At 47.6% G+C, this 27277-nt stretch overlaps 1 protein-coding gene across 1 annotated transcript; it reads left to right on the plus strand.

Annotated features, from left to right (window-relative positions):
• Nucleotides 1-832: 832 nt before the first annotated feature.
• TMEM86A (transmembrane protein 86A) lies at nucleotides 833-27277 on the plus strand. Its single transcript, XM_082283789.1, has 3 exons — nucleotides 833-943; nucleotides 16661-16925; nucleotides 21029-27277. Exons 1-3 carry the CDS (start codon nucleotides 923-925, stop codon nucleotides 21454-21456), a joined length of 714 nt encoding a protein of 237 aa, XP_082139915.1. The 5' UTR covers nucleotides 833-922; the 3' UTR covers nucleotides 21457-27277.

The following is a 27277-nucleotide window of genomic DNA, read 5'->3' on the forward strand; positions in this document are numbered from 1 at the left end:
GATGATGGAAAGCGTTAAGGGGACAATTGTGAAATGAGAGAAGGCCCTGAAAAGCAAAATATATGGAATCATGGAGTGGTGGAGAGTGAAGGTGGAGGAGAAAGAGTGGAAGGCCGCAGAGGACTGTAACAGAAATAGGGACGTGAAAGGAAGGGCAGGAGCAGGAGCGGCAGGCGTGAAGCCACTGGAAGGGAAGACAGAGGCCGGGACTGGGGCGTGCGGCCAGAGGCAGGCGACCAGGTATGCGGAGCGGGGAGCCGAGACGGGCGGGGCCTGGGAGAGAGCGAGGGGCTGCGCTGCCTCTGGCGCAGCGCCTGGTACCGGTGAAGCGCGGGAGCGAAGGACGCGGTCCCGCCCCGTGTGCCCGGCCCGGGGCTCCGCGCCCGCGAGGCGCTGCGGGGCGGGAGCCCCCGGCGGCGGGCGCTGGACCGGCCCTAGCGCCCCTCGGCCGCGGGGGAACCCGCGCTGCTGAAGGGGCCGCCGGTGCCTTCGGGCAGCGCTGGCGCGGAGCGGCCCCGGAGCTCCCAGGGCTCGGCACGGCCCCGCTGCGGCCGCCCCCGGGGAGGGGACGCGGCCCGGCCCGGCCGCTGCCGGCTGCGAAGGGCGCTCGGCCAGGAGGCGGAGGCGCCGCTGACGCCGCCGGGGCCGGGGCCGAGCGAGGGGCGCATCCTCCCGACAGCGGGCCCGGGACCGCCGGGACCGCCGGGACCGCCCGCTCCGCTCCCCACCGCCCGCCCGGGGCGGGCCCGGGGCCGCCCCCTCCCTCTCCCCGCAGCGCATTCGCCGCGGGGGCCCCGCTCCAGTGACGTCAGCTCTGCCTAAAAAAGCGCCCCGGCAGGCAGGCAGGGCAGCGGGCTGGGCAGCGGCCACAGCGGCGACGGCCACAGCGGCGACAGCAGCAGCAGCGCGCCCCGCCGCCGACATGGTGTCCCCCGTCACCGTGGTGAGTGCGGGCCGCGCGGCGGGCGGGGCGGCGGGGCCCGCGCCCCCTCCCACGGGCACTCGGTCGGTGTCCCCGCTCCCGGCCGGAGCCCTCCCGGCCGGTGCCCGGGCGCTGTTCCGCGGTGCTGTCCCCGAGTGCGGCGGGCGCTCCTCTCCTGCCGCCGTCGGGAGCGCGACCGCTGGCGGGTACCCCCGCCCCTCGCGATGCTCACCCCGGCCTCCCTCGGCAGCTGTTGCTCCAGCGGTGCGCCTGCCCGGGCGGTTCTCCGCTGCGTCCTCCTCTTGTCATGTGTGTTTTCAAAAACATCCACAGTACATCTGTTCTACGTGCACTGCATCTGCTCAGAGCGGCGCTGCCCCAGCTGCCCTGGGCTTGCGCCGCGGCAGCATCCTCCTGTCCCCGCGGCTTCCCTTGCCCTCCGGGCACCTCTGCCTCGCCATCCGGAGGTGGCTTTGCTGTCCAGGTCCTGGTTTGGGTTGAGGCATGTGTTGATCCCCGTATGGGGCAGACCTTTCCATAGGTTGGGTGACCTCTCGCTGAGACCTCGTCTTGTCTGCAAGTCAGTCTGGCACTTCCACCACGTAAGGACATGAAATTGGGATTGATGTCACCTGCCTGTCTCATGGGGAGTCACGATGCTTAATTAACATAACCAGCAATAAGGTAGCAACTCACTGTTTTCCTGTCAGTAGGTGATGTGTACAGCAGAACTCTTGGATTGATGGAACCAAGCTGGTAACTGAAGGAGCTGTGGCTTGTGCCAGTAATACAAGGAACTGCCCCTGCAGGTGAACAGGGGCTGTTTCAATGCTGAAAGAACTGCCAGAACAGCAGAGAAGCTGCACTGTTAGATATGCTGCTTTGCACTTCCCCTTTCTAGAAAGTGAGCGATTTGTTGGAATACCCCAGCAGCCTAACACATGCTGTAAGGATAACTGTTGGTGGGAAAGTTTCCTGGTGCTTCGCTGCAGCACTGAACACCTACTGCTGGTATCCTGGTTCCCTGTTGATCCATTCTCATCTTGTTTTGAAATACTTTGGTTAAGGGCCAGGCAATTGCATACTCTCTGGCAGGTGGAAATCTTGTCCTGATTATAACTCACAAAGCCGGCATTCAAAACTTTTGAATTGCTTTGCCAGTTCTGCACGGCAGGCTGTGTTGTCTGATAGTTCGGATCAATTTTCCCCCAGTTATTAACATGTACCTGGTAAGTTCATCAGCGGCCTGGGGATGACTTTTATCTCTAGAGACAGAGGGAAGTAGCTTGGAAATTATAACACTGTAGTGCCAAACATTTTTTTTGATGCTTTTCCAAAATAGTTTAAAAGGTTTGGTATCTTTGTGCTTCTGTGCCATAAGCTAAGTTTGTCCTTCAGTAATGCTTTTGGCTATAGTGAATTGTGTATGTGTATCTTGGAAGTAAAATCTCATGTTGGGACAGTACTGGAATGACTCAAAAATCGACAGGATTTGTTTCACAGCTTGCAGGAGGCAGTGCTTGGCTGTTGAGATAGTGCATCAAGGTGGTCTTGCAGAGTGTTATTTCAACCAAGCTTTGAGGCAAATTACTAAAGCATGAGTACGTGTTGGGAAGGGTGTACAGAGTTCAGACCGGAAGGCTTTAGGAAGGTAACTTGGGAAGGAAAATGAAAAAACCTCTTCTTTACTCACTTGCCCTTTTGACACGTAACAAAGCACATTTCTGCTCTGCCTGCATCCCTGACATGTGAACAATTTACTTCACTGAAGGCAACTAATGCAGGTGGGAAGCTGTGGGGAGCTGGAGGGACAAGGAGACTGGGAGCTATGATCAGAGCTGCAGCTGTTTGCCGCTGCTGTGGAGGTGAGAGGGGAGGGTGAATGATCCTGCACACAGCTCACAAAAAAAGATCTGGAAGCCTTCAGTGTTCTGAGGAGCATTTTTTCACACATCTCTGTCAGTGGCTGTCATGTCGCTGTTCCTCTGAAGGAGGGCACCGTGCTGCTCCACGCCGGCTGTCCCATGGCCTGGGAACGGTGGCTGGAATCGGTGTTGTGTGGCAACCTTTGCTGCTTGTGAGCGTGGTGTGGCCCTTGCACAGATGGGGGTGAGGAGCAGGGTGGCTCTACAGCTGGTGGGCTCCCTCCAGCAAGTCCTTGCTGAAGGGAAGGGCAGTGGCCATCGGTCTGGCCACAGCCGGGTGCTCACCCTGGGGCCCAGCCCTTATCTCTGTGCTGCCCTGCCTTTGCTGCATAGATAGTCCAGGTCTTTGGAGCCAGCATGGATATTGCTGCCATGACATGATGGGAAGACTCTCTGGAGGGGCAGCACCTGAGGCATAATCAAATTAGCCAGAGGAATTGATTTGTCTGTAGTGTATGTCCTCTCCGAGCACACTGCAGCATCAGCCTCAATGGGGAGAACACCAGAAGAGCATGTCTGAGAGTGACAGGATTTTTCTTCCTGTTCTCAAAGCGATGGCCTTTGTACAGTACTGCAGCAGGTAGCCCTGGCTGCTTACACACAGCCTGCTCTCCTGCATCTCCCCCTCTTTCCTTCCTTAGGACACTCTTGTAACAAGAGTAAAAACCCCTGAGCTCCAAATCTGCTGTACAACTGATAGCTGGAGGGAACCACGCAAGGAGGCACGGTCCATGGAGAGGAACGTGGGAGAGATCACACCTATGACTGCTTGTTTGTGCCGGCTGCCAGGTGTGCATCATTGCCTGGAGGGCTTGGAATGTCTGCCTGGTGCACACGGCGAGACCACGGCATTGTGCAGAGCTTGTCAAGCTGTGGTCTCTGATGCTGCACAATTCATACGTGCTGAGCGGGGACCGTGCCTACAAATAAAAAAGCCTGGTGCCAAAATACCTTTTAACGTATTGTGCCAGGTCCTCAGCTGGGATAAAGCCCTGGAGTCCTGCTGATGTTAGTCTAGACTTGCATGGCGCTGGGCTGTGGCAGGGAAGATGCATTTGTCTGCCATCCTGTTGCATCTGGTGAGCGATGCTCACTCCGGTTGGAAGTCACCTTGGAGGGAAGCTTTCACTGCTTACTCTGCGAGGCAAGCAGGAGCATCCTGTTTTAAAATTGTTCTTCTTGATACTGCTCTCATTAAGAGCTGTTTTTTCTGCATAAAGCCATGTGGGCTGAGAGCCTGCAGTTGGAGCACAGTATTGATAAACAGCACATTTGCTTCATGGATATGTGAGGTTTAATTCCATTTTTGTTCAGTCATCACTGCTCCCACTGTAATAAAAGAGCACTTGTTAGTGATTTTTGTCCAGCTCCCCCCACACCCAACACTGTTGTCTAAGCAGTTTTTAGTGTGAGCTTGTTGGAGATAGCTCTTGCCCTAAGGACCTTTCTGCCCAGCAGGTACCATGATTGCAGGAGCCACAAGTGTGTGGGAGATGAGCCTGGAGACATGCAGTCATTCTGACGTTTACGTAACGCTCCCTGCTCAAAGGGACCCTATTTTGTCCCTAAAGTTAGGGCTAAACTTAGTGTAGGGCTCCACTTTGAGGAAAACAGGGCATGGGAAATACAGATATTAATTGGCTGAGGGTAGGTCTCCTGGGGGGGCAGTTATAGATGTTATTGGTGTGTCTTTTAGAGCAAGATGAACTAGGGGCTCTCATCCCTACAACATTCCCTCTGCACCCGACTTGTACTTGACCTAGCACAGCCCTATATGGGGGAGACAGGTGAAACACTCTTTGGGACAGATTATTGCCCAGAATCCATATCTTAACAACCCCTATCCCTTCCCTTTCCTTCTCTGGTGTATTTGCATCTTTAAACAGAGATAGCTGGGTTGGGAAAGGATACGATGTTTTGACTGCATGAAGGAAGTGGAACCCTTGACCCTGTCCCTTCTGAGTGGGAAGCAGCAGCACCCTCCTGAGAGCAGCCTTTGTCAGCCCTCGGGGTAGATGCAGGACGTCACTGGGACAGAGTATAAAGGTGACTTGCAAAAACTGGGCAAAATACCTGAAAGGTGTGGTCTGGAAAGATACTCACCAGCAAGAAATATGGAATAGGGTTGGAGAACTGGGTGGGTATCATTTGTGTTTCTGAACAGGGTTCAAACCACACTGATCCAGATGGTATGGAAAGCTGATGTACATCATGTTGCTTAGAGACTGCACTATGGGCAATTGTAGCAGTAGTAGGTCTAAGCATAGTTTTAAACATTTATTATTAGAAAGGGTGCTCCATAATCCTCAAACTTCTGCTGAAAACAAGAAAGCCAGATCACATTGGAACTATTTCAGCCTTTGCTTCTTCAAGAGAGGATGTATTGTTTGTGCATTAATGAATGAAATGTTAGCAACCACCTAAGTTAGAAGTAACTCTTATGGTTAATTTAACTTGTTCTCTGTTTATATGCAACGTTGTTGCTTTCATTGAAATTTCCCCCATTACTTAAATGCATCATAAACTGGGATTTTATTATGCAGGAGGCTTGTAGACATGCAGATTTATATACTGCATAGACAATTATGGAAGTACGGCACTACTGTAAAAAACAAGCCAATGTAAATGAGTGATAGAAAATATTTCCAAACATGTGAGCTCACTGAAGAAAGGGAGGGAATCATCACCTTAGGAAAGCTTAGCTGGATCTTAGTAACATTTATGTCAGTCCCACCTTTTGGGAGAAGTCTAAAAACTTTGGTCCTACTGAGCAAAAAGCTGTGCTTATTTATGCCAGCTAAAGCCCAGGCATAGTGTTACATGCCACGATTTATTTTCTCAGACTGAACTTGTGCATTCTTGCTGTGACATTGACATTCTTTGCTGTAGCTGTTGCTAGGGGAGGGTGGGCTAGTGGAGCCTGGAGAGTGCGGGCTTCTCTCACGCTCTTCCCAGTGCCAGGGAGGGAGCATTAAGCAGGCAGTGCTGATCACTGCTGCAGGCACTGCTGTGGATTAAAGGCTTCATTAACCCAAGTATATCACTCAAGGCACACGCGCCTGTTGTTCAAAGCGTGCTTTGTGCGTTAAGACTGTGGGTCCAGCTCAGAAGTCTGTACTTACACATAACTCCTCTGAAAGGACAGAGATGCATTTCTTCCGTTCTCTTTTCCTGTCCAAGTATCTCTATCCAAATACACTGCGTGCGGCAGAACAGCCAAAGTTATCTTCTCTGTGGGTAACTTCATAGTGCTGAGGAAATAATAACTCCAGTGGAATTAGACTCTTAGAAAAAGATGGCATCAGGAACCCATCTTCTGCTAGCATATGGAAACTCTTGAACAGCAAAAAGATTATTAGTTACATAACTCCCCTCCTGGAGGCCTAAGTGGTTATTATATCAACACTTAATTTTTCTACTGTCCTTCATGTCACACAAAGCCCAGCAGATTTGTCATTACAACAGAGATGTAGATTTTGCTTACTGCAACATACACAAAATTAGGGTGATGGTTATTCCTTCTTCTAGCCTGCTTGTGCCCTTCCTATATCCATTTCTTATACTGCCATAATCTAAATAGCATTTCAGCTAATGACAGGTTTCTGTGTGACAAATGTGTCAGTCCAGAGCATCACTCCATGTAATGCTGGATGTGAACAAGTATCCAGGTGACACGGCACAGAAAACTGTGTCTAGGAATTTACACACCACCAGAGCTGAAAGGCAGTAGATGGGCTGGGCAAGAGCTTTCCTGAAGATTTCAAGTGTGCTGGGGTGGGAAGGATTTTAGACACCAGCAGAGCCCAGGGGCTGACACCGCAGCCTGTGACTCAAGAGTTGCACAGATCCAGTTTCGCTCTGGATAAATGCAACTTGCATCTCTTCTTGTGTTTAGTCAGTGTTGCAAGGCTGACTCTTGTATTGCAAATCTGCCTGTTAGTGAGGATGGTGGTTCTTTTGATTCACCTTGCTGTGATCCTATGGAAATGCCGTGTTTCTACCAGCAGGCTAGTCTTCTCCCAAACACTAATTCCTGTAGATTACTGCAAGACGTTCTTGCCAAAACTGAGGGAAGATGAGACAACCTGTGTTACCAAATTGTCCTTGAGGCTTTTGTTAAATTTGAATGAATGGTAAAGTTTCATGTCTTGCTTCTCACCAGATACCAATTTTGGAGGCAGATATGGCATCATTTGGCATCAGGCATTAAATTTCCTGTTATGTATCAAAATGAGTGCATTTCTGCTGGTTGCAAGTAGCCTCTGATTGAATCATTGCTTGAGATTGAGAGAAGTTTGACATTAAGCCAGCTGCTCATTTTTCAGGACACTCTACGCACACCAGACAGATCCTCAGATTTACGTGCCTCCCATGGCTCCAGCAGAACTGGGCTGAGGCCATGGCTTGGCTACTGTATCCTTATTTGCTTGTGTCTTTTGGTTTTTTTAGGGCATGGATAATTAGTGCTGACCTGTGCTCCTTTGCAGGAGGAACTTAGCAAGTTTCGTGGCTTTTCCCTACAACCCTGATATAAAAGGAGTGTGATGACAAGGTTATCACTTAATTGATATTTATGAAGTTTCCACATCACTTGGTTGCACCTCTGGATTTGCACCCTCAATATAAAGGGCATAACCCTGGTAAGCAGCTGCACACTCATATGTGAGTGTGGTCTGCATTTGTTTATGCAGCCTGATTACAGCAGGGGTTTTGCAAGTGAAAGCCTTGGTGTCTCAGTGTGAGTCCTGGGAGTGCACGGGTTAGTGTTTGTGCGGGTTAGTGTTTGCTCCTGCCCATTCCACATCTGTTGAGACTGGCTGGGAAGATCCAATTTGTCTTTAGGTAAGTTGTGTGTGATACTGACTTATCCAGGTCACAGAATCTTGACACAAGAATAGATATTGGAAATAAAATCTGTGGCTCTGCTGTCATCCTTTGACCTTAACACCTTCCTGTCTCATAAGCATATCAATCCCATGATAACATGAGGAGGACTGCTGCTCTTTTGTAAGGTACCAGAGCAGCACCTCTCTAAATACACATCTTTATTGGGATGCATTGCTATTTTTCCCTTCTGATTTTCGTTAATATCAGTATTTCACAAGCTTTCAAGCTGCAGGACATGATACACAGGTAGAGTAGAGCTTTTCATTCAGTTTCCTGATAGGCATAAGACAAGTTGAGCAGTCCCTCCTGGGCTTCCCAGCACAGCCCCACTTGCTTTTGCTGGTATTATTGCAGCCCCTTGTGAGGATTCACACAGTGAAAGTCTCTTGTGCAGAGCCACCAGCTTTCCCAGCCACTGGCAGCTGCCTTCCCCTCCTGTTTCAGCTCTTCCTTCCTGTTCTTTTTGCAAAAGCCTCACCTCTGGCAGGTGTGCAGCAGTCTGTTGTGTGAGCCAGAAAGGTGAGCTGCAAAAGTGCCTTTTGAATGCCTGACGTGGTTTCACCCTTGGCATGTCTTTGGCAATGGCTGACAGGGCTGGTACAGCCTGTCGTGTGCCACCTGCCTTCTGGGCTACACTAATGGCTCTTTAGCTGTTCCTGCAAAGGACTGTGGCAGCACCAGCTCCTGCAATGCCCTTCATTTAGACCCACATTATTCCCCACAGATTGTAGGTAAAAGGACATTTCTCTGCTGAAGAGGTTGGTTCTGGATGGAGGGGCCTCCCTTCCCTCACAAATACCAATCTCTGGTGGCAAAGCAGCATGGGGCAGGGTAGAGCTTTGCCGAGTGCCCATTTTCCCTGGGTAGACATTCTTCCATGCATCCCCCCTGCCACAGCGAAATGACAGTGGCTGGGGCCCTCCAACAAGTACATAAATGTTGCAGTGGGTTGTGGGGTGCAAATAGGGCTGGAGATGGGAGATGCAGGCAAAAGATGGACTTCAGCCCTGGGAACAAAGCACTCTCTATGCAGATCCCTCTCTGCTATTACCTGGAGATTCAGCCTGCCCTTGGTGCTGGCAAGGAAAGAACTGACAGCACTCCCTGGGGTATTTTATTTTGGGGCTGCACCAGAGACTGGAGAGAGGCTCCAGTTTTGCCACACAGCTCTGGGGCAGATGTCAGTGGGTGGCACTTGTCTGTAGCAATGGGCATTGTACGGGGGTGCTGCTTTTTGCTCTGGCTCTGTGCCTTGCAGCTCGCATGTTGGGCTCACCTAACACTGCTTCTTCCTGGGCAACAGAAGTCTGCACTCCTTTCACAGAAAAGTGTGATATAAATAACGATGAGTCTCCTGAGAATGTGTGCTTGTGGTCTGGAAGCCCTCCCCAGGATAAGTTGTGCAGACTTTTCTGTAAGCTGTAGAATTTTTTTATCTGGATTCTAGTGTGACAGGCTAAATAATTGCCCCTTCCCATCCTGAGAGGAATTGCCTAGGAGAGGTACCAACTGTGCATTTCAGGGTGCTGGCTGACTGGCTTCTGAAATTCCCTGTGGCTTCGCAGCCTGCTCCTGATGTCCAGGGTAGCAGTAGGGATGTGGCTCCACCTGACCTCACTGAGGAAGGGTGTGTGCCCTTGCTGTGGCAGCACTGCAGCTCTGACAAAATGAAAAGACAGACCCATTGTGGTTCAGGTTTTTAAGCATTTGCAAGAGGTTCTTTTGTGAGTGTTACAGCAAAGGAAATGTTTGGAGAGGCTTGCTTTCTGCTATACAAAAGGGAAGATCTGGAATCTCAGGAGAGAAAAGCAGTCTTTGCTCTGAGATAAGATGCTGGCAGGCAAATACTATATTTTTGCTTTCATTTCTGAGAGCCATTGAGCTACCCTGAAAGCACTAGTCTCTGACAGCCCCTGCAGGCCTGAAGAGACTTTTGAACTCTTGACTAGTTGAATATTGTTAGTCCTTGGCAGTGGCATGTTATTGACCATACTCTCTGAAACTGCTGACAGCTATAGGATTGCTACAGATGCGGAGTCAGTCATTAGTACTGCAGGTCAAGAAGAGGTTTTTAAAATAGCCCTGCTTGTGGTCGTGTGCCAGTTTGGTAGACAGGACAGATGACTGGTAATGGAAAAAAGAAAAACCACCCCCCAAAACCAAACCCCAGCAAAAATATGTACTTCCAAGCTGAGTCTTGAGTTCAGGGTGAAATGTATTTGTCTGCAATTTTTTGTGAGTTAACATCAGCTAAAGAAAGGCTTCACCACCTTGAAGGCTTCCCTGCGGTCCCAGAAAGCCAAGGGCAGGTACCCCAGTGAGTTTGTAAAGTATTGGTGGGTGTAGCAGTATCTGGTATCTTTGCCTGGCCTGATAGCAGTAGGTCCTGGGTAGTGCAGGAAGGTCCCAGAGACACTGTTGCGTAGCTCATTAGCTGAGCTAACAGGATTTTGTCTTCTATTCCGTACAGGAGATAACTTTATGGATACTGTAACTTCCTTAACTGCTGGAGGGAACACCGTGGTCCAGTGTCTCAAGAGAGCTTTGCGCAATGTCACGGTTTAAAAGGCAAGAAGTAGGAGTGGGCTTCTCTTGCAATACGTGGCACAAGCTGTGCCCTGGTGCAGTGGGGTGATTTCCTTGGCTCCAGAACCGCCTGAATCTACTTCAGGCTCCCGAGGGGACTGTTCCCTACATTTCTAAAGCCTCCTGCAAGGAGTCTTTTGAGGGCGAGACCCCAGTTTCCCATTTGTGACTTTTTACATACAGGGTGTCTGCAGATGCATGTTTTTTATCTTACGGGTGTAGCAGCAGAGAGCTGCAATGTCCGAGAGCTCCCAGGTCACAGCGGCTGCTGAGCCAGCCTGGCCTCATCAGCTGCCCTGTGAGTGTGGTCAGTGTGACTGCTCAGCACCCAGCGTGTTTTGCATTCTTCTGCCTTAAGCACCTGAAGACAAGACGGGGCTGTTGTTGTACTTACACTGCAAGAGTGGTGTCTGCAATCTCGTGTTGCCGGCGCTGTCACAGCACGAGGAGCCTCGTTCATGTGCTCCCCGGCTCTCCTGGCACAAACCACCCCATTTTTGATGCTCAGCTGGGTGGCCGTGCCGTGCCCCGCGGTGCCCGGGCGTGCTGCCTCGCTGCGGGGAGTCAAGCTGCCATTCCACCTGGGAGAGGCTGGCACAGGCAAACACTGCCCTGCTGCCAGGCATCTGCAGGGAAACTCGTGCTTCTGTCTGCATGTGGGGGGAAGTCGCTCGTCTGGAAGGTTTTAACCTCGGTGCTGACAGCTTTTCATCCCCTCCATTGTTAAACTGGAGATTAGGTTGAGTGTTAATGTAAATGCTAGTTGGGTAGCATTTTGGCTTGGTGGTGAAAATAAGTTTTGTTGTGGTTCTTGTTCCTGCATGCAGCTGTGTCTGGAGCAGCCCAGGGCTGTGCACAGGGGCCCTTGTTAGATGCCAATTTGATTGATCCTCACCCACTGCCTGCTCCTCTGTGCTTCCACCAAAGGGTGACTTTTCTGGTGCCAAGAATTTGTGCAGCAATATAGCTGAGTTCACAATCCAAGAACTGTGAGGGCCTGTGCCAGTTTTTTAATTGTATTTTTCTGGCAAATAGCCATTGCTTGGTCTTAAGAAAAAGAAGTCAGGTATTTCTAGCTCTCAACCCTGTGTTAGTCTGTTGTGGAGCAAAGCTTGGAAGTACAGCTGGACCTTATTTTGCTTAACTGAGGTGGGGAAGAGAGTACCCAGGCTGCTGGAGTAGAGGGAGGAATGACAAAAGCCAACAAATCAGCCCTATTTTGCAGGAGTTGAAGAAACCCTGGGGGTGGAAGAGCTGCCTTGGACACTCATGTGTCTGAGCTGGGAGGAGAGAATGGTCCTTTTGCAGGCTGGAAGTATTCAGACAGAGTCCTGTTATTTTGGCTTGTGCTGAACAACAGAGGCTCCTGTCAGACAAAACCATGATTTTTTGACCCCTTGCAAACAGGTCTGACTGAACAGTTGAGCATGAGCTGAGTTTCACTGCATTACCCCTGTGGGAGAAACAGAGGCCTTGAGTTGTGCTGGGGAGTGCCAGAAGCTGCAATAAAGACCTGGCAAAACTCATTGCATGGCATAAGCACGATGAAGACAGGATTATCAGCACACAAATTCTCCCAAAGGCAAATCATGTACCATCTTCTGGGTGATTTATTTGCTGTTTTACAAATCCATTTTAGATGTAGCCTCTATAATCTTGTCTCCACTTATGGGGAGGAGGGTTCATCTATCACCCTGAATTTCCTGCAGCATGTGGAGCCTGTTCAGGAGCCATCTGCCTTGGATGCTTGGCCCTTGGCATCTCCAGCACGAACATAAACCCTCTTATTAATTGCAAAGATACATTGCACTAACACAGTATTTCAGGCAGGTTGACTGGCTGGTTCAGTAACTCTTCGCCACCCTTCATAACAAGCACTTATTTTCAGTATTTTATTGAGGAGCAACATGGGACATGTACAAGCCAGTACCTTCCTTGACAAATGGCAATAGGCAATCGGTTGTCCCCCTGGGGCATGTTTGCTCCTGCAGGAGAGCAGAGCTGGAGGAGCTTGCAGGGAGCCACGTATTCTGGTCATTGAGGAACAGGGGCCATGGGATTGCAGTGGCAGCAAACATGGCAACAAAGCCAAATAAATATTTATTGGCACACAGCTGGGGGTGAGAGCTGTTGTCACAGTAGGGTAGAACCAAGGCAGGATCCATGATGCTGGATGCCAAAAGCCAGGAGGAGCAGCTCAGACACAAAATGGTGCAAGGCTGATGGGAGGGCTGGGTGGAGGACAACAGCCCAGCTTTTTTTGGCCAGCACACACAGTTGTGCTCGAGTGTTGCTCAGTGGAGTAGCTGGGGTATTATTTTTACAGCACTTTTTCTGGAAAGCAGCATTTTGCAGCCCAGTGGGTGTGAGCCATATCCCCACAGCAGGTTGGCACACAGCTGGTGTCTGTATACTCATCTTCTGTGCAGGCTGATTTAGGGGACTTTGCAGAGAGAAGAGCATTAGTTGATATTCCACATTGTTTCCTGGGATCAGTGCAAGGCTTAGGAACAGTGAACTCTGTCCAACTTAAGCATTTTAATGCAACAAGCTTCTGATGTTCTTCTGTGCCTCAGGAGGAAGATGTCTCCCTCCCTGTGGCAGCTGGATTTGCTTTCCCACTTGTGACATAGATACAGACAATTGTCTCCAAAATGTTAAAGAAAATCAGGGCACTGTCTTATAAATGTCTCAGTGGATGGGGCTTATTCTGGAGTAGAGGAGCCAGGTGTAAATTTTTGGCTTGGTTATGTACCTGCAGCAGTCAGCGCAGGCTGTATACAGCAGTATTTCAAACTGGAGCAGAATGAGTACAGACAAAACAAGAAGGGGTGCTGTAAACCTACGAACACCTAGGAAGGTGGATATCCAAGCCCTGAGCCTCCAGAGAGCTCCATGTGCCAGTACCATGTTCTGTTTGAAGATCACAGAATCACAGAATGGTTGAGATTGGAAGGGTCCTCTGGAGATCATCTGGCATCTTGGTGAGAGCCAAGACACAACTTCCTCCTAGTCTGCCCAAGTCTTGGAGGGTTTAATTGGATTTGGTTAGATACAGATAATTTAATAAATAATACTTCTACTGTAATTCTACAAATACAGAGATAGTGGCTTTACAGCAGTTTAAACTAACTTTAAAAGACTCTAAGTAACTTAGTAGTCATAGCAGTTAAGAAAAAGCCCTGAATTTTGCTCAGTTTAGAAATTCAAAACTTGGAAATACTGCCTTGTTATTGCACTCAAGATACTTTCTGTACTGCATTTCAGCACAGAGTAAATTAGCAGTGGCAGGAGAAAAGAATTGGGAAGAAAAATGCAATAGAATTTGTGACAAAATGGCGAAACCCAGCCTAAAGCCATGACAATCACACACATCAGCAAAAAGGATCTTGTCACCTCCATCAAGTGCTTCCTTTTCCAGCCCCATCTCACATTCTAACTCTGAGACACAGGGACAAAGGAAATGGGTGGTTTAATCCAATTTATCCACGCAGCCAAGAAATAATGTTCCCTTCCCTGTGGTACAGGCCAATCCCGTCATGGATTATATGCTTGGCTTTCCTCAAGCCACAGCTTCCAGTCATGTTGGTACATGGTTTTCCAATACCAGTCTTGACTTGTCCTTCAGGTGGCAAATTGCCACATCACCTCTTTCCAAGCCTCAGCCACATGACCAAACGGAGGACAATCTCCAGCCTCACCCTCTGGTTGCCTCAGTTTTTCTTGGAGGATTTTTCCAAAGTATTTCCAGTGCCACTCATGAGGCTCTCATCTTGGTCAGAGCCATAGAAGAGGCTCCAGTGAGCTGCAGCATTCAATGATGGGCAAGGGCATGGCTGGGAATAACTCATGTGAAGTATACTTGGAGAAAAAAGTGTAAAGAAATAAAGTGTCAATGATTAGAGACCTGTAGCCCTTATAGAAGTATGAGGTCATTCTTACACGAGGGTTCTATAATTCTTATGCATGAAAAATTCCTCAATTTTCATTAGGATGGAAATAATACAAACCATTATTCTAAAATAAAGCTTCTGGGCTTGCAAAATTCACATTCAGATAGTGAGAAAAGGTAATTTTAAGCTTACCAAGCAAATATAATAATTCTGCACAAGTGTGTACCTTAGCTTCAGTAAGGCAAGGTTCCTGGGGAAATGACAAGTGTAATTAAAACCATTAAAACCAAGCCTCATCATGTGTGCACACAGGGGAGGGCAAGCTGTGATGGTAATGGTAAGTGCTCCTAGCAGATGTTTTTCTGTTAATATGAGGTATTAAATAAAGCTTCCCATGTTTATTAACCCAAATACCCTCCTGTATGCTTCTACACACTCTCTCCCCTACAATACTTGATAGTTCGCAGGCAACCCCAGTACTGTGAGACTAGATGTGCTTCTATGACTTTTATTTCAAGTTCATTTGTTATTTGCTGCCAGAATTTTCCCAAGGAACGCAGACAAGGAGTAGTAAATGGTGATTAATTTAGACAGCCTAAGTAGAGGACTCATGACAGCTCCCCATGTAATACAAGAAAGTTAACGGCTTGCTGATGTCCTTTTGTTAGGGAATTGTGTAGCCTGGTTGTTTAATGGAGTGTTTAAAAATTGTGTTGGCAATAGCCTATGAATAATGTATGATGAAATACCTTACTGCCAAGAAACTGCTGATATGCTGGGGAAATTTCCATCAGATGTGAGAAAAATTTTGAAGGCACTGTCTTCTTGGGATGCCCTTTATTATATAGCCTCACTGCTTCAGAGATTGCATTCCCTTTGTAAATACTGCATGTGAAGATGCCCTCCACTGCCTCTGCCTCTGTCTTCCAACTCCACCTGACTCTGTGTGCTTGTGCCCGTAAAAGCTCTGGAATTTTTATGAGATTATCACCTGAGCACTGTAAGCATGGAATGTTTCCTGTGCAATCTCCACCTGTTCTAGGTATCTGCATCAAGGCACCCTGCATCAAAGGAAGATGGACTCTGGTCATGGCAATGTCCCATGATGCAGGAAGCAAAAAAAGGATCAAGTTATTTGGGAAAAAAACCCAAAAGACCAGTTTGGACTTCACAGTGTGAAATCACTTTGGATGCCAATAAATTTTCCCGTGTCCTCCTCCACGGAGGCAGGAGGCCTCTGTGGGCTCTGGCCATGAGTAGTAGGAAGTCATTGTGATATGAAGCAAATAAATCTTGCTTGACCAAAGAAATGAGAGGACTGAGAGTGAACCCCTGCTTGCAGGGGAGCTCTGGGGGTTGCACTGCCTTAGGTGCAAGAGGAAACAGGCCGCCTGTAAGACTCCAGGACACAGCTCAGGCAGGCATGGAAACAGTTACAATCTTTTCCTTTGCTCCTTGTTTTGGCCCTCAGCTCTTCTCCAGGGAGCAAATAAAATCATAGCTTTGTTTCTCACGTGGCATTTTCCCCACCTGCACTGAAATGCAGAAATGTGAGGCGGGCAAGTGAACACAATACGTATCACTGTGCAGAGTAGTCTCAGCTCAGTGTTTGTCAAGAGCAGACCCAGCTTGTGGAGTCTGTAGCTCTGTGCCCTGCCCCTGCTTCGTGGCTTTGTTATGAGTAGCCAAGTGCTTGTGCTGCTTTTTTGTGTCTGTATTTACACAGTAGAGCCCTGAGTCAAAACATTTCCTGCAATATGGGTACTGTATTATTAGTGTAATGATAGAACAAAGCTACATGTGGTCGATGTTGGTATTAGTCAGCCGAGGAAGTTACATCCTCACCTGGGAGGTTGATGTGTTGGGTTTTGAAGCTCGTGATGCCAACAGCAAGCCCCAGGCATGAGGCTACAGGGCAGGAGAAAGAATGGGTTAGGAGAGAGGTTGTATCCTCAGGGTGATCTGCAGCCGGCTAAGCAGGTGGATTTGTGAAAATGGGAGAGAAGATTTGTGCCTTTGCTGGCTTGTTTGCTGCTGGGATATATCTGGGCATGCAGTATTTCCACAGCTCCAGGAAAGGTGTATAAAAAGGGTTAGTCTAAACACATGATAGGTGACACGGAGCACCGGAGCAGTTTGACTGATGGCCTAAATATTTTCAGTGGAACAAATAAAGAGAAAAGGTATCTAAAACTTCTTCCAAATCCACCATCTAAAGCCCATCCTGCCAACCAAGAAGTGTTTTTAGCAGAGAGAGTCACAAAGGTCTAGGCAGAGGATCATGGTCAAGTTCAACCAGCATTTCTTGGGGTAGGAACATTGCCAGCTGACAGTATATGGAAGAGCAACTTTCAAAAGGAAGGAGACAGTTCTGTTATGAAGTTTATTCCACTGATGCTTCTGATGATCCTATTAATTTATCTTTTTTCAATGTTTGTTTTCTTTAGGTGAAGAGCGAAGGCCCCAAACTGGTCCCCTTCTTTAAAGCCACTTGTGTCTATTTTGTCCTCTGGCTGCCAACTTCCAGCCCCTCCTGGTTCAGTGCCCTCATTAAATGTCTGCCCATCTTTTGCCTGTGGGTTTTCCTTCTGGCTCATGGAATTAACTTCTTAGTGTCACACCGGAGTGCCAGCCGCATCCTAGCGGGACTCATATTCTCGGCAGTAGGAGACGCCTTTCTCATCTGGCAGGAGCAAGGCTACTTCATTCATGGTGAGTACAGTGTCAGTCCTAAGGGGATGCCATGGAGCCCAGCTGTTACCCTCTTTATTTAGTAATGAGTTGCTGGGCCACATGTTTTGTTTATTCATGTACAGCTTAAGCCCCGGGCGCTGGGAAGCACTCACCCCTTGACTAAAATCCATCGTGGTTAGAGGAATCACATAATGGATGAGTCTTTCTCTTGAGCTTCTCTTGAGGTTAGAGAGGTAATTGGGTCAGGTTTGGTTTCCTGGCATGTGTCACAGCATCTGGGCTGGCTGGAGTTGAGAAGGTGGCATGGCAGAATCCCTGGGGAAGAGAAGGAAATGCTCATGTCACTTGTCTGCTCCCATGAAGCTACAGGAAGTATTTACCTCCTATCTCTCTGCAGGGAGATCTGTCAGCCCTTTGCTGTAAGGATTGGGAATGGGACACCTTGTGCAAAGGTCCTCAGTGGAGAACAGGTGGAGAGGACATTTATGTTTTGATAGACAAGCCTATAGCCTGAGGGAGGCATTAAGTGGATGACAGAAACCAAAGCAGAAGAAATCTTGTCCTACTTGCATGTTCATCAGTGTGAATTATGCAGCCTGTTGTACAAGACATGTCTGTTTTGCAAAACATTTAAATGATGGTCAGTCAAGGACAAACCTTACCACAGTGGTCTGTCTTCTCTACAGAAAGATCCACATCTCTCAGAGCAAAACGAGCTTGGTTTATTTTGCTAGTTTGCAGACTGGAACATAATGATTCAGATTAATCATTTAAAGCCACGTTGAACCTGCCTGCAGCAATGCTCTCCCTGGCCTTGGACTGTCACAAGAAATCAGCAGCAGTTGAGTCCTTCACTGAACTGACTGGTGGGGTTCCTAAAGTTAATTTAACCAGCACAGGGATCTCACATAACACCCACCATGAACTGACTGCTGTGACTGTCCCACTGGAAAATGTGATGAGACGAGGGACTTTTTCTGACTTGTGCTGTTGTCAGCTCTGAAAGTCAAAGGCTTATTTTTTCCCCTCTCTCATGAGGTTAGTATTTAGTTTTATTCTGGGATTCCCACAAGCTCTTTCTTTATGAGAAGGAAGTGTGTGCAGTGCCAGATATGAAAGGCCAAATGCTCTGAATGTGGTTTTAATTCTTCCTAAAGGCTTATCCCCATCCCATTAAAAGTTTATGTAAAAATGTTTACTGATTTTGCTGGGGTTTGGATTAGACACTGAGGATTGGACCTATCTGGCTGAACCTCAGCCATGTTGCTGAGGAGCGCCAGCTTTCTCAAGGTGCCATCCCTTTTGTGCTGAGTGCTCACATTCCCACTGATGGGCCTCCTCCCAACAGGAGTACCTGGCTCAGTTGCCTCAGACCAACTGGTTTTGCCTCCTGGAGTTGCTCCTTAAGCTATGGCTTGGAAAACATTCAAGGCCCAGATCTCCCCATGACCATTTTCATATATGGACTGTTCTGCGCTTCTCCATTCCCGTGTAGCTGATATATCTCCAAGTTCCATCTCCAGTTTAGTGCTAGAGGAAGGTTAACCAGTCACAGCAATTCAGCATCTGTTTGATGTGTTTTAATCTGCAAATGAGTCAGATTTTCAACCCTAACCTCACAACTGAGAAGTTTTGCTTTGTGGGTTTAGACACATTTTTTCTTCCTAAGGAGAAGAGAAGCTCTGTTGGAGCATTTTGAAAAAATCAGCCCACTGAGCTACTGCCTTCTGTAGGGAAGTGTTAAAATTTGTATTTCAGATATAAGCAGATAAAGTGCACTGCTCCACTTCATCCATCACCTTGCCTGCAAAATGTATTTTCTCCTATTTAAAACTCATCAGGTTGCTGTTGCTGACAACTGACAATATTTTTGACGTTGTCAGTTGTGAGAATTTGAAGTTTCAGGAGAGAAGAGGAAATACTGGATAAAAATGTACATTCTGTTCAATTTCTGCAGTTTTTGGACTGAAAAGGGTTGGAAACTGGGCTCATTTGAAAAGCTTTTGAGACAATGAGTTTATAAAAGGACGTTTGTTCATTACTTTATAGGGAAGCGAGAGCCTGGGAACCTACTCCTGGCACACTTGACTTTTTTTCATTTTTGCTGTTCCAGTCCATTAGTAACATGCTATTTCCTGACTAGTGTCTTACTGCATGTAGAAGATACTTTACAGTGTTAATATCCACCTCCTTTGATAGCAGGCACTTAGAAACAATTTATGCATTTGGTGAAGAAGGCAGGGACTAGCAAAAAGGCCTTATTGCCAGCCTGAGGAAACCCAGGGGAAGAAAAGTGGACAGAGAGAAGGGCTGATCTCCGTGATGTGGTTGAGAGGACCAAGCTAAAGTCTGAGAAATGCAAGAGAAACACACCCCCTTCCCCGTGCAGCCATCACAGGTTTCCCAGTTCCTGTCTTGATTTGTGGGTGTTGAATGAGTAAACCTGGGAGCTGACTCCCTTTTTTGTGACCAGCTTCACCACATACCATGAAACTCCTCCAAACAGGTTTTGTTTGCCTGCTGCATCCTGTCCTCTCCTCCTCCTCCTCCTTGCTGCCAGATACCTGCATGAAGGATAACACATTCTTCAGTTCCCTGTTGCAGAATGCTCCATATAATGCCATTGAAGGAAAAAACATTCCTTAGTGCTAGGGCGTCATACCTTTCCTATCCTTACCACCTCCCTTGGGCTCTAACCTTTCTCGCACTATAACCCTATAAAAAGCTCTTGTCCTAAATCCCATCTCAGTTTCTTCAGTGCTGTGCCCATGAAGTGCAATAGCTCTGTGAAACATCAGCTTCTCGTTGCCCTCTTTTGTGCTTCTCTTCTTTCCCCTTCACGCTGTCCATTTTCTCCAGCCTCACCCTGCAAAACAGATCCCCACCAGCCCCCTCCCTCCTGTGGATTTCCTTTGCATCCCACCATGGCTGAGCTCTCAGTGGGTGTCTGGTCTGGTCCTCCCCAAAGGCAGGGAGACACTTCCACTTCCTTGAGCTGCCTCAACACAAGAGCAGTTGGATGAAGCAACGTCTTCCAGCTGCAGGTTTTTGTGACTGCCCTTTACACCAGTGCATCATGTGTTAAAAGTGAGCAAATGTACTGCTGAAGGACTCAGCTTCCCAGATCCTTTTCTCCATTTCATGCTTTTGAGCTGCATGAAAACTTCCAGCTCCTCTAATAACCCTGACAGGATAAAGCTGGAGAGCCTGCAGCTGCACCATGTGTGGGTCTGGGAACCAGAAGACCCAAGGAGCTGAGCTCTGTTTGTGGCCCATTATCTACAGTTGTCATGACAGTTTGGAGGCAGCAGCTGTACCAACACATTGGGACATATTTTTGTCAAATGGATTAGTGGCAAGTGCATAATATATGGGCAGCACCTTCCAACACCCACATCTGGCATTTCTCAGGGGTGTTGCACTTCAAAGGGAAGCCGGCATTTTATTTTCCCTGTTTGATTCCTGGTAAGGTTCATCTGAATCTTGCAAATAGCCATAAAATTGTTGGCAGATCACATTGGTGCGGTCTCTGAAGTATGCCAGCTGCTTCTTTCCAGCTTAGGTTTCTCCCAGCTATGGGCAGAGATGGAGTAGAAGCCAGATTTAGTCCTTGAGTGCCTTTGGGTTTGTGGCTAAATACGGGCAGGCTTTGTGTCTGGGTTTGGAGGCATTAGTGTCTTTTGTCATGTTTTGTTCCTACACTGCTCTGATTCCAGTCTTCCTGTTCCACTCATGACCTATGAGCAAAACACTATGGATAGTTAGAGGGGGTGATTTTTGGTTTGCCTTGCTCCCAACCTTCTGCCCAAAGCAGGGGAAGAGGAACTACCTGAAAAACAAGCTCAATTCCTTCTGCAGCAGTTTAGTTCACCCGGCCTCTCAGCAGAAAGGCTTTTATCACAGCAGAGCTGTACCTGGCTGTTGTGCTGGGGCTTTTATTTATGATGGGGGCTTGGTGCTATCTCCACTTACAGATTTTCGTAATAAAATGGTCCTGAGTGGTCAGTGTGCTTCTCACTGGTAGTGTTAACGGGGTAACACTGCAAGGAATATTTTCTTCTGCTACTGACCGCCAGTCACTGTTGAAAGGTCACACTTTCTGTGTCACTGCCTCTCTCCAGGTCTGCTGATGTTCGCCATCACACACATCCTGTACTCTTCAGCCTTTGGCATGAAGCCTTTGGACCTCAAAGCCGGCTTGCTGATGGGCGTCGTTTCCAGCTCCTGCTATGCTTTCCTGTACTCCTACCTCTCGGGCCCGTTCACCTACCTGGTGGCCGTCTACATCGCCCTGATCGGCTTCATGGGCTGGCGGGCGATGGCGGGCGTGCAGCTGTGCAACGACCTGTGGACGTGGACCAAGCTGTCGGCCTGCGTCGGCGCCATGCTCTTCATGGTGTCCGACCTCACCATCGCGCTCAACGAGTTCTGCTTCCCCGTGCCCTACTCGCGCTTCATCATCATGGCCACGTACTACGCAGCCCAAATGCTGATCGCGCTGTCGGCTGTGGAGACCAGAGATGAAGAGGACTTCAGGAAGAGGAGCTAGGCAGAGTGCCAATAGGCTGTGAACACATGGGTTATATCTCAGGTGCTGTAGCTGCATTCACCCCTGAGAGAGATCTCCATTTCTCTAGGCACACTGGTGATGTTGATTTTGCTTCTTTGAAGCATTACCTTTGGGAATTACTTTTTTTTTCAATGGCTTTCTCTGAATACAGCTTACTTCAGTATGGAGTCCACATCAGAAAGCTTAGACTGCCCCTGCAGTAGTTACTCATTCAAATTTTCCTCCTTGGAAGTGCTGTACTACTGCATTTTACGTGTTAGTCTTGAAATTGATGCCGAATATCTGGGAAGAGGAGGGCTGGTGGAAAGGAGGTTTGGCCATGCATGGTGCTAAAAGGCTTGCTCTTGAGTGTAGGCAGACAGGCACAGATCTCTGCTAAAGTCATAGGTAAAAATTAATTTAACCGATGTTTGTCTCTTTTTGTGCATTACAAACTTAGTATGCAAACTGGAGCTATGGAGGGAGAGTAAAACCAGCATATCCAGCTGGGAGCTGAGCTCTGGAGTCAATGACAGTGTGTGGGGCAGTACCCAGCAGAACCAGCATGAAAGTAGAACCCCAAGCTGAGGGTACAGAGCAAGAGGTGTGCTGGCAGTGCTGTGTGCTTTGACTGCAGTGATCACTGCTCCAGGGCAGGTCTCTAGGTGCAAGTCAGCATTGCTGCAGGTGGCAGAACTGTTGAGAGCAGGAGTTTGGTGGGATTTCAGGGACATCGTGGTAGCCAGGCCAGCGTGTTCCCCCTCGCCACATGCACACAGTTACACGGTGTCTGCAGCCACCAGTGAGATGTAATGGGCACACGAGGAACTTTGATTTTTACAGCAGAACTTACTCATTGTCTTAATGTATGCCCTAATTATCCTTAGTGTGGCAGACAGGCATCTAATCTTTATGCCTTTTTTCCCCAATGTCCTAACAAGTAATATTCCATGTACCCATTAAGTTTTAGTAGCACTTTCACTAGTACTTTTTAGTACTGCTGCCTGCAGTATCTCAGATCTTTGTGTGAGCATTTCCTGTGATCAAGGCCCTGATTTTGGATGTAGTTTGCCTTGTTTTGCCAGCTGTGGTAGACGATCCTCCTTTCACCACTTCTTTTTTAGAAAGCCCCTTTTCAGCAGAGCTTCCTGAAAAGCACTGTCCTTTGTGTTCAAAACGCCTGCCACTTCCTTCTCAAACTCACATGGACTCACATAGAACCCTGGTAGCTTTTCCCTTGTGTTGAGAGGTGCTGAGTGGGTCTCCTGCTCCTCTCCAGCCTCACCTGGAGTGCCTGGCAGGGAACAGGCATTGCCTCCCCATGAGTTCTCCATCAGTGCAAATGCAGCCAGTATTACAGAAATCGAGGTTAACCCCCCTGACCCCGTGGAGGCATCTGCTGCTTTTCAGACAGGGATCAGAAAGGTCAGCTGCATTATGGAGAGGGAAAGCACTGTAGGTAGCACAGCCCCGTGTAATCCCTTGCCTTTAATGCTGTTATGTAATACTGTCAGTATTCATTCACTGGCACATCGGGGCCTGCCTGGAGTAAACAGCTAAGGGAATTTAGAGCCATAAACCATCTTCATTCATCAGCATTGCTTATCTCGTGGCCACAGATTGAACCCTGCAGTGTAGCTCTTTGCAGATGTCACCTGCTGTTACTCAGCTCAGCTGTTTGCAAATCTCCTCCTGCAACAGACTAACCCAGCTAAGAGGAACTCCAAGCATTTGGGGTGAACCCCACCATCCTCCCCGCACGTGAGCAAACGGCACACTGAAGTCTTTGAGTCACAGCTCCTTGGCATGGGTCAGTCCTGCACACTCAGTCCTTAGCTGGCAGTTCTTCAGAGGAACCCCCCACATCCTGAGCTTCCCTTTGCTTTGAGGGAAATGCTTGTGTGATAAAGTAAGCTTTATTTAACAGTCTTGAGTTTTGATTCTCTTTGTTTTCTCTCTAGAAACGAGTAGTCTTCAACTTCCTGAAAATAGCTGAGTTGCTTTTTTGTCTGCTTTTTCTTCTTGGCTTGCTTTCTGTCCTGCTCTACCATCAGGCACTGGATACTTGCAGAATAGAGTCTTGATGTGTTATTAGGAGGCCGCTCCTCTCCACTGGCCACCAGAGGTGCAGTTTCTGGTGGCAGAGGTCTCTGGCTGGGACAGCAGAAACTTGTGCGCCCAAATGGGCTGTTGTTCCCTTGCGATCCTGTAACAGGTCACCTGGAGTGACCTGGCTGGGACTTACTGGCCAGTCACACTGGCTCCATCTCTGCTCCATCCAAGGTGCTGCAACAGCTTCAGCCTTCCTGGGAATGAGGCAGAGCCCTCAGCATATGAAGAGGGTCCTGACTGGCTTGGAGGTTTGCCAGCAAAGGCTCTTAATCTTCAAAATCTCCCTCTGGCTCTGCATTCCTCTTTCTAATTCATATTACTTGAACGAGACCATTTTCCTGGAGGCTCTTTCCTGCTGGGAAGAGACCAGCTGCTGTGGACAGTGATCTGACACAATTTTGAGATGCCTAAATCCCGAGAAGCACTAAGCAGTTGCTGGCAGTCTGTCAAATAATTTTTCTTGGGATTAAAACCGTTCCCTCAACCCCAGCAAGGGTAATCTTCACTATGAAATAGAGCAAACAAGGAGTGGTGTTCATATGTAACAAATGGTGTTGCTGTCAGTGGCACTGCCTTTGTGGACCTTCCTGTTGCGTCTTTGCACTGTAAAACTGGGAGGTTTGATCAATTCTTCTCCTTTTCAGGAGTACAGTCCTTAAGAAGCCCCCAGTCTTTGGCTCAGCAACATTACAGAGGGAACGAAGCCTCCCAGGTGGTGTAGTGTTCCTGGCCCCAGCAGGCAGCTCCTTTTGTTGCTAAGCCCAGAGGCTTTCTTTTCCACACTGCTATATCCACACATCCTTCTGCAATCCCTGTCTGTGGTCACTTGAGCTTACACACGTGGTCTGGTTACTTTCTGTAGTTATCACCCACTTGGAGATCCTTTGGCTCTTTATTTGGACTTATAAAAGATGCAGCACGTTTACTTCAGCCTCTTTCCCTAGGCAGATCCTCCTTGCACAGAATTCCCAGGGAAGTCAAAGAAGCAGTGCTAATTGCAGCTTACTTTTAAATGCTAGTAATGCTTCTGGGCTGAGTCACAGGGTGATGCTCATGAAGAAATGGCAGGTCAAGAAGAACAAAGCCAGGGGATTTTCACAGCTTTACTCTTACTCTGTTTGTGCTGAATACCTGGCTTCTTACTCCTCCATAGTGAAGCAACTGTAAGACTGATTGGTTTAAGAATTACTCTAACATGGCTTTTGAGTAGATTGCTGAGGGTTTCATATTGTATTCAGTGGAGGTAATTTATATATTTTTACACAAGTTTATAAAATTCCCAGGAGGAACTTTGCAGGGTTTATAGTGGCTCTTGAAAGTTTTCCAGTCCCGTAGTTTGACACTAACACCTGTATTTTCAGCTTGTTATTGTGGTATTTCTGGGAGCTGATCTGGAAGAAGCAGATCAAAGCAAACAGCAACTGTAGAGCTCAGTGGGCAGGTGCCTCTTTGCTTGGTTTCTGGATACAGACAGGGGGTCTTTTAAGCAGAGGCATCATAACTATGTTCTTGGAAGAGGATGGGAAGTTGCTGACTTCTCATGACAGAAATCCTCCTGGGTAATTCTCCTGCCTTTTATCCGTACTCACTCCTTTTGTGGCCTTTGGTAAGTCACTTAAATTTTCTGGGTCCAGGTCCATATCTGGTGTATGAGGGCCAGTGCTATGCCAACTTATCACAGCAGGGGACCAGGCCCTCACCCCATTTTAAAATGGATATATTAGCCCTTACCTGCCTCACAAGGATATTGTGAGGATTGATGCTCATGCAGCATTTTGAAGATGTAAAATGCTATGTAAATCCTAAGTATTATCCAACTTTAATGTTAAAATTGCTTTTAGGGATCTGCAGGACTTCTCTTAAAGCGTGGAATATGTGACTGCCCTTTAAATTTGCATCAGATAGAAAGAAAATGCAAAATATTTATTCATGCTGGTTAACAGGATGGGCTCAGCTACACTTGAACTCTAAGGAAGGTTTAGCTTAAAAATCAGAACTCTCTAATTTCAGTTTCGCAAATGGTTTTTAGGTCTTCTAAAAGCCTTGACCAAATTCTTAGATGTGAACCTTGCATCCAAATTTTGCAGTCTGGTCTTGTCCCTGACTGTTAGCAAGAGTAAATATAATCCAGGCAAAACAGAGTACCTCACAGTCTGCAGTGGCTGTTGAAAAAACTGGAACAGAAAATGAAGTCATTCTGTTCATCCTTCAGTCTGCAGAAGGTCAGATGGGTTTCGTGAGACAACTTTCAAAGGGATGTGTAATTTCTCTGTAAGTTTTACTGGCTTTAAAATCAGCAGAGAGGGAAAGCCTTGATAGAATCAATAAGGTTGGCACATCCTTCTTGAATTCCTTTCTTTTCACCCGAATTAAGGAAACAGTGGGTTTTGTAGCAAAGGAAGTGCTTGTACCACCAATCCTACAGCCCAGAACAAAAGTTGATCCAGAAATATAGCACTCAATCATCACCATGTTCTCAACTAGGATAAAAATGCCACTGTTCACTGATCTAAATCTGGACCACAGCTAGAAACTACCTAGTTCTTGTAGCACTAGCTGCTGTACAAACACAAATGAAGGTAAGGAATTACACACCAAGGAATGTGAGCTGTGTACATGTGAAATGGACCATAATTTTGAAGCAGCTGCAGTAAAATCTTAATATGAACTCAGAAGCAAACACAATGCAAATTTTTATGGTTTCTTTAAAATATTTGATGGGTTTTCATTTTCTTAGTTTGGAGAAAATTTTCTTAATATTATTTTATTTTTGCTCTTAGTGTAAAGAATAAAAATGTACAACTCGAGACAGACTACAAATGAAAAAAAGGTGGCCAGTTGGCAGGAATGCCAAAACTTCTGTGGCTTGTATTGTTTCTGTGGTGACACTATGCTGCTGTCAGGTGAGCTACTGAAGTAGTGTGATGGCTCAAAAGAGAGGCTGAAGCACAGGATGCAGGGGTTGAGCCACCAAGACTTCAGTGGGAGCACGACTGGGCCAATTTGGATCAGTCAAAAGACAGGGCATCAGGAAATAAAAGACACCTTTTCCTGAGCGAAGAAAAGCAAGAAACCAAAACCAGCCCGTTGGGCGATGGTGCTGAATCACTACAAACATATTTATCTAGACCCTGCTAGTGCAGGTTCCTGCTGGACCAAGCCTTGCTCCTAATTCAGCTGGGGAGGCTTGCTCCAAGCCTATGGTGCTAGCAGGGTCAGGCCAGCAGAACCTGAAGCTTTGTTAAATAAAACTCAAAAATCAGAAAGCAACAACAAAAACAAGAACCTAACCCCAAAACCACAAAAAAACAAGGAAGGAAAAAGCAAATGCCACTGGGTAAGTGGCAGTTCTGCCTGCCTGAGAATGCAGAGTGGCTGGTCTGTCCTGAACGCTAATCTCTATGTCTTGGACCCATGTGAGTCTCTTGCTCCAGCCCCTCTCCCACACATTCCAGGCAGAGTGCACTGAAAGATGTGACTGAAGCAGCTGCTCTCCTCTGGGGAGTCAAGCACTTTGCCATGTCTGAAAGTCTCTAGCACTTACTTTCTTTACTGTGATTGTAAAGGTCACCACATACAGTACAGCCAGTTGATCTGGGATCTTTTCTTAACACATTTTTATGCCGATTTTACTATTTTAATTCTTTGTTCGGAATGTATTTTTTTTTTCTCATTTCTTCTATGTGTAACAGCAATTAAAAATATTAAT

The sequence above is a fragment of the Coloeus monedula genome, assembly GCF_965178545.1.
Source record: "Coloeus monedula genome assembly, chromosome: 6".
NCBI classification, from domain to species: Eukaryota; Metazoa; Chordata; class Aves; order Passeriformes; family Corvidae; genus Coloeus; species Coloeus monedula.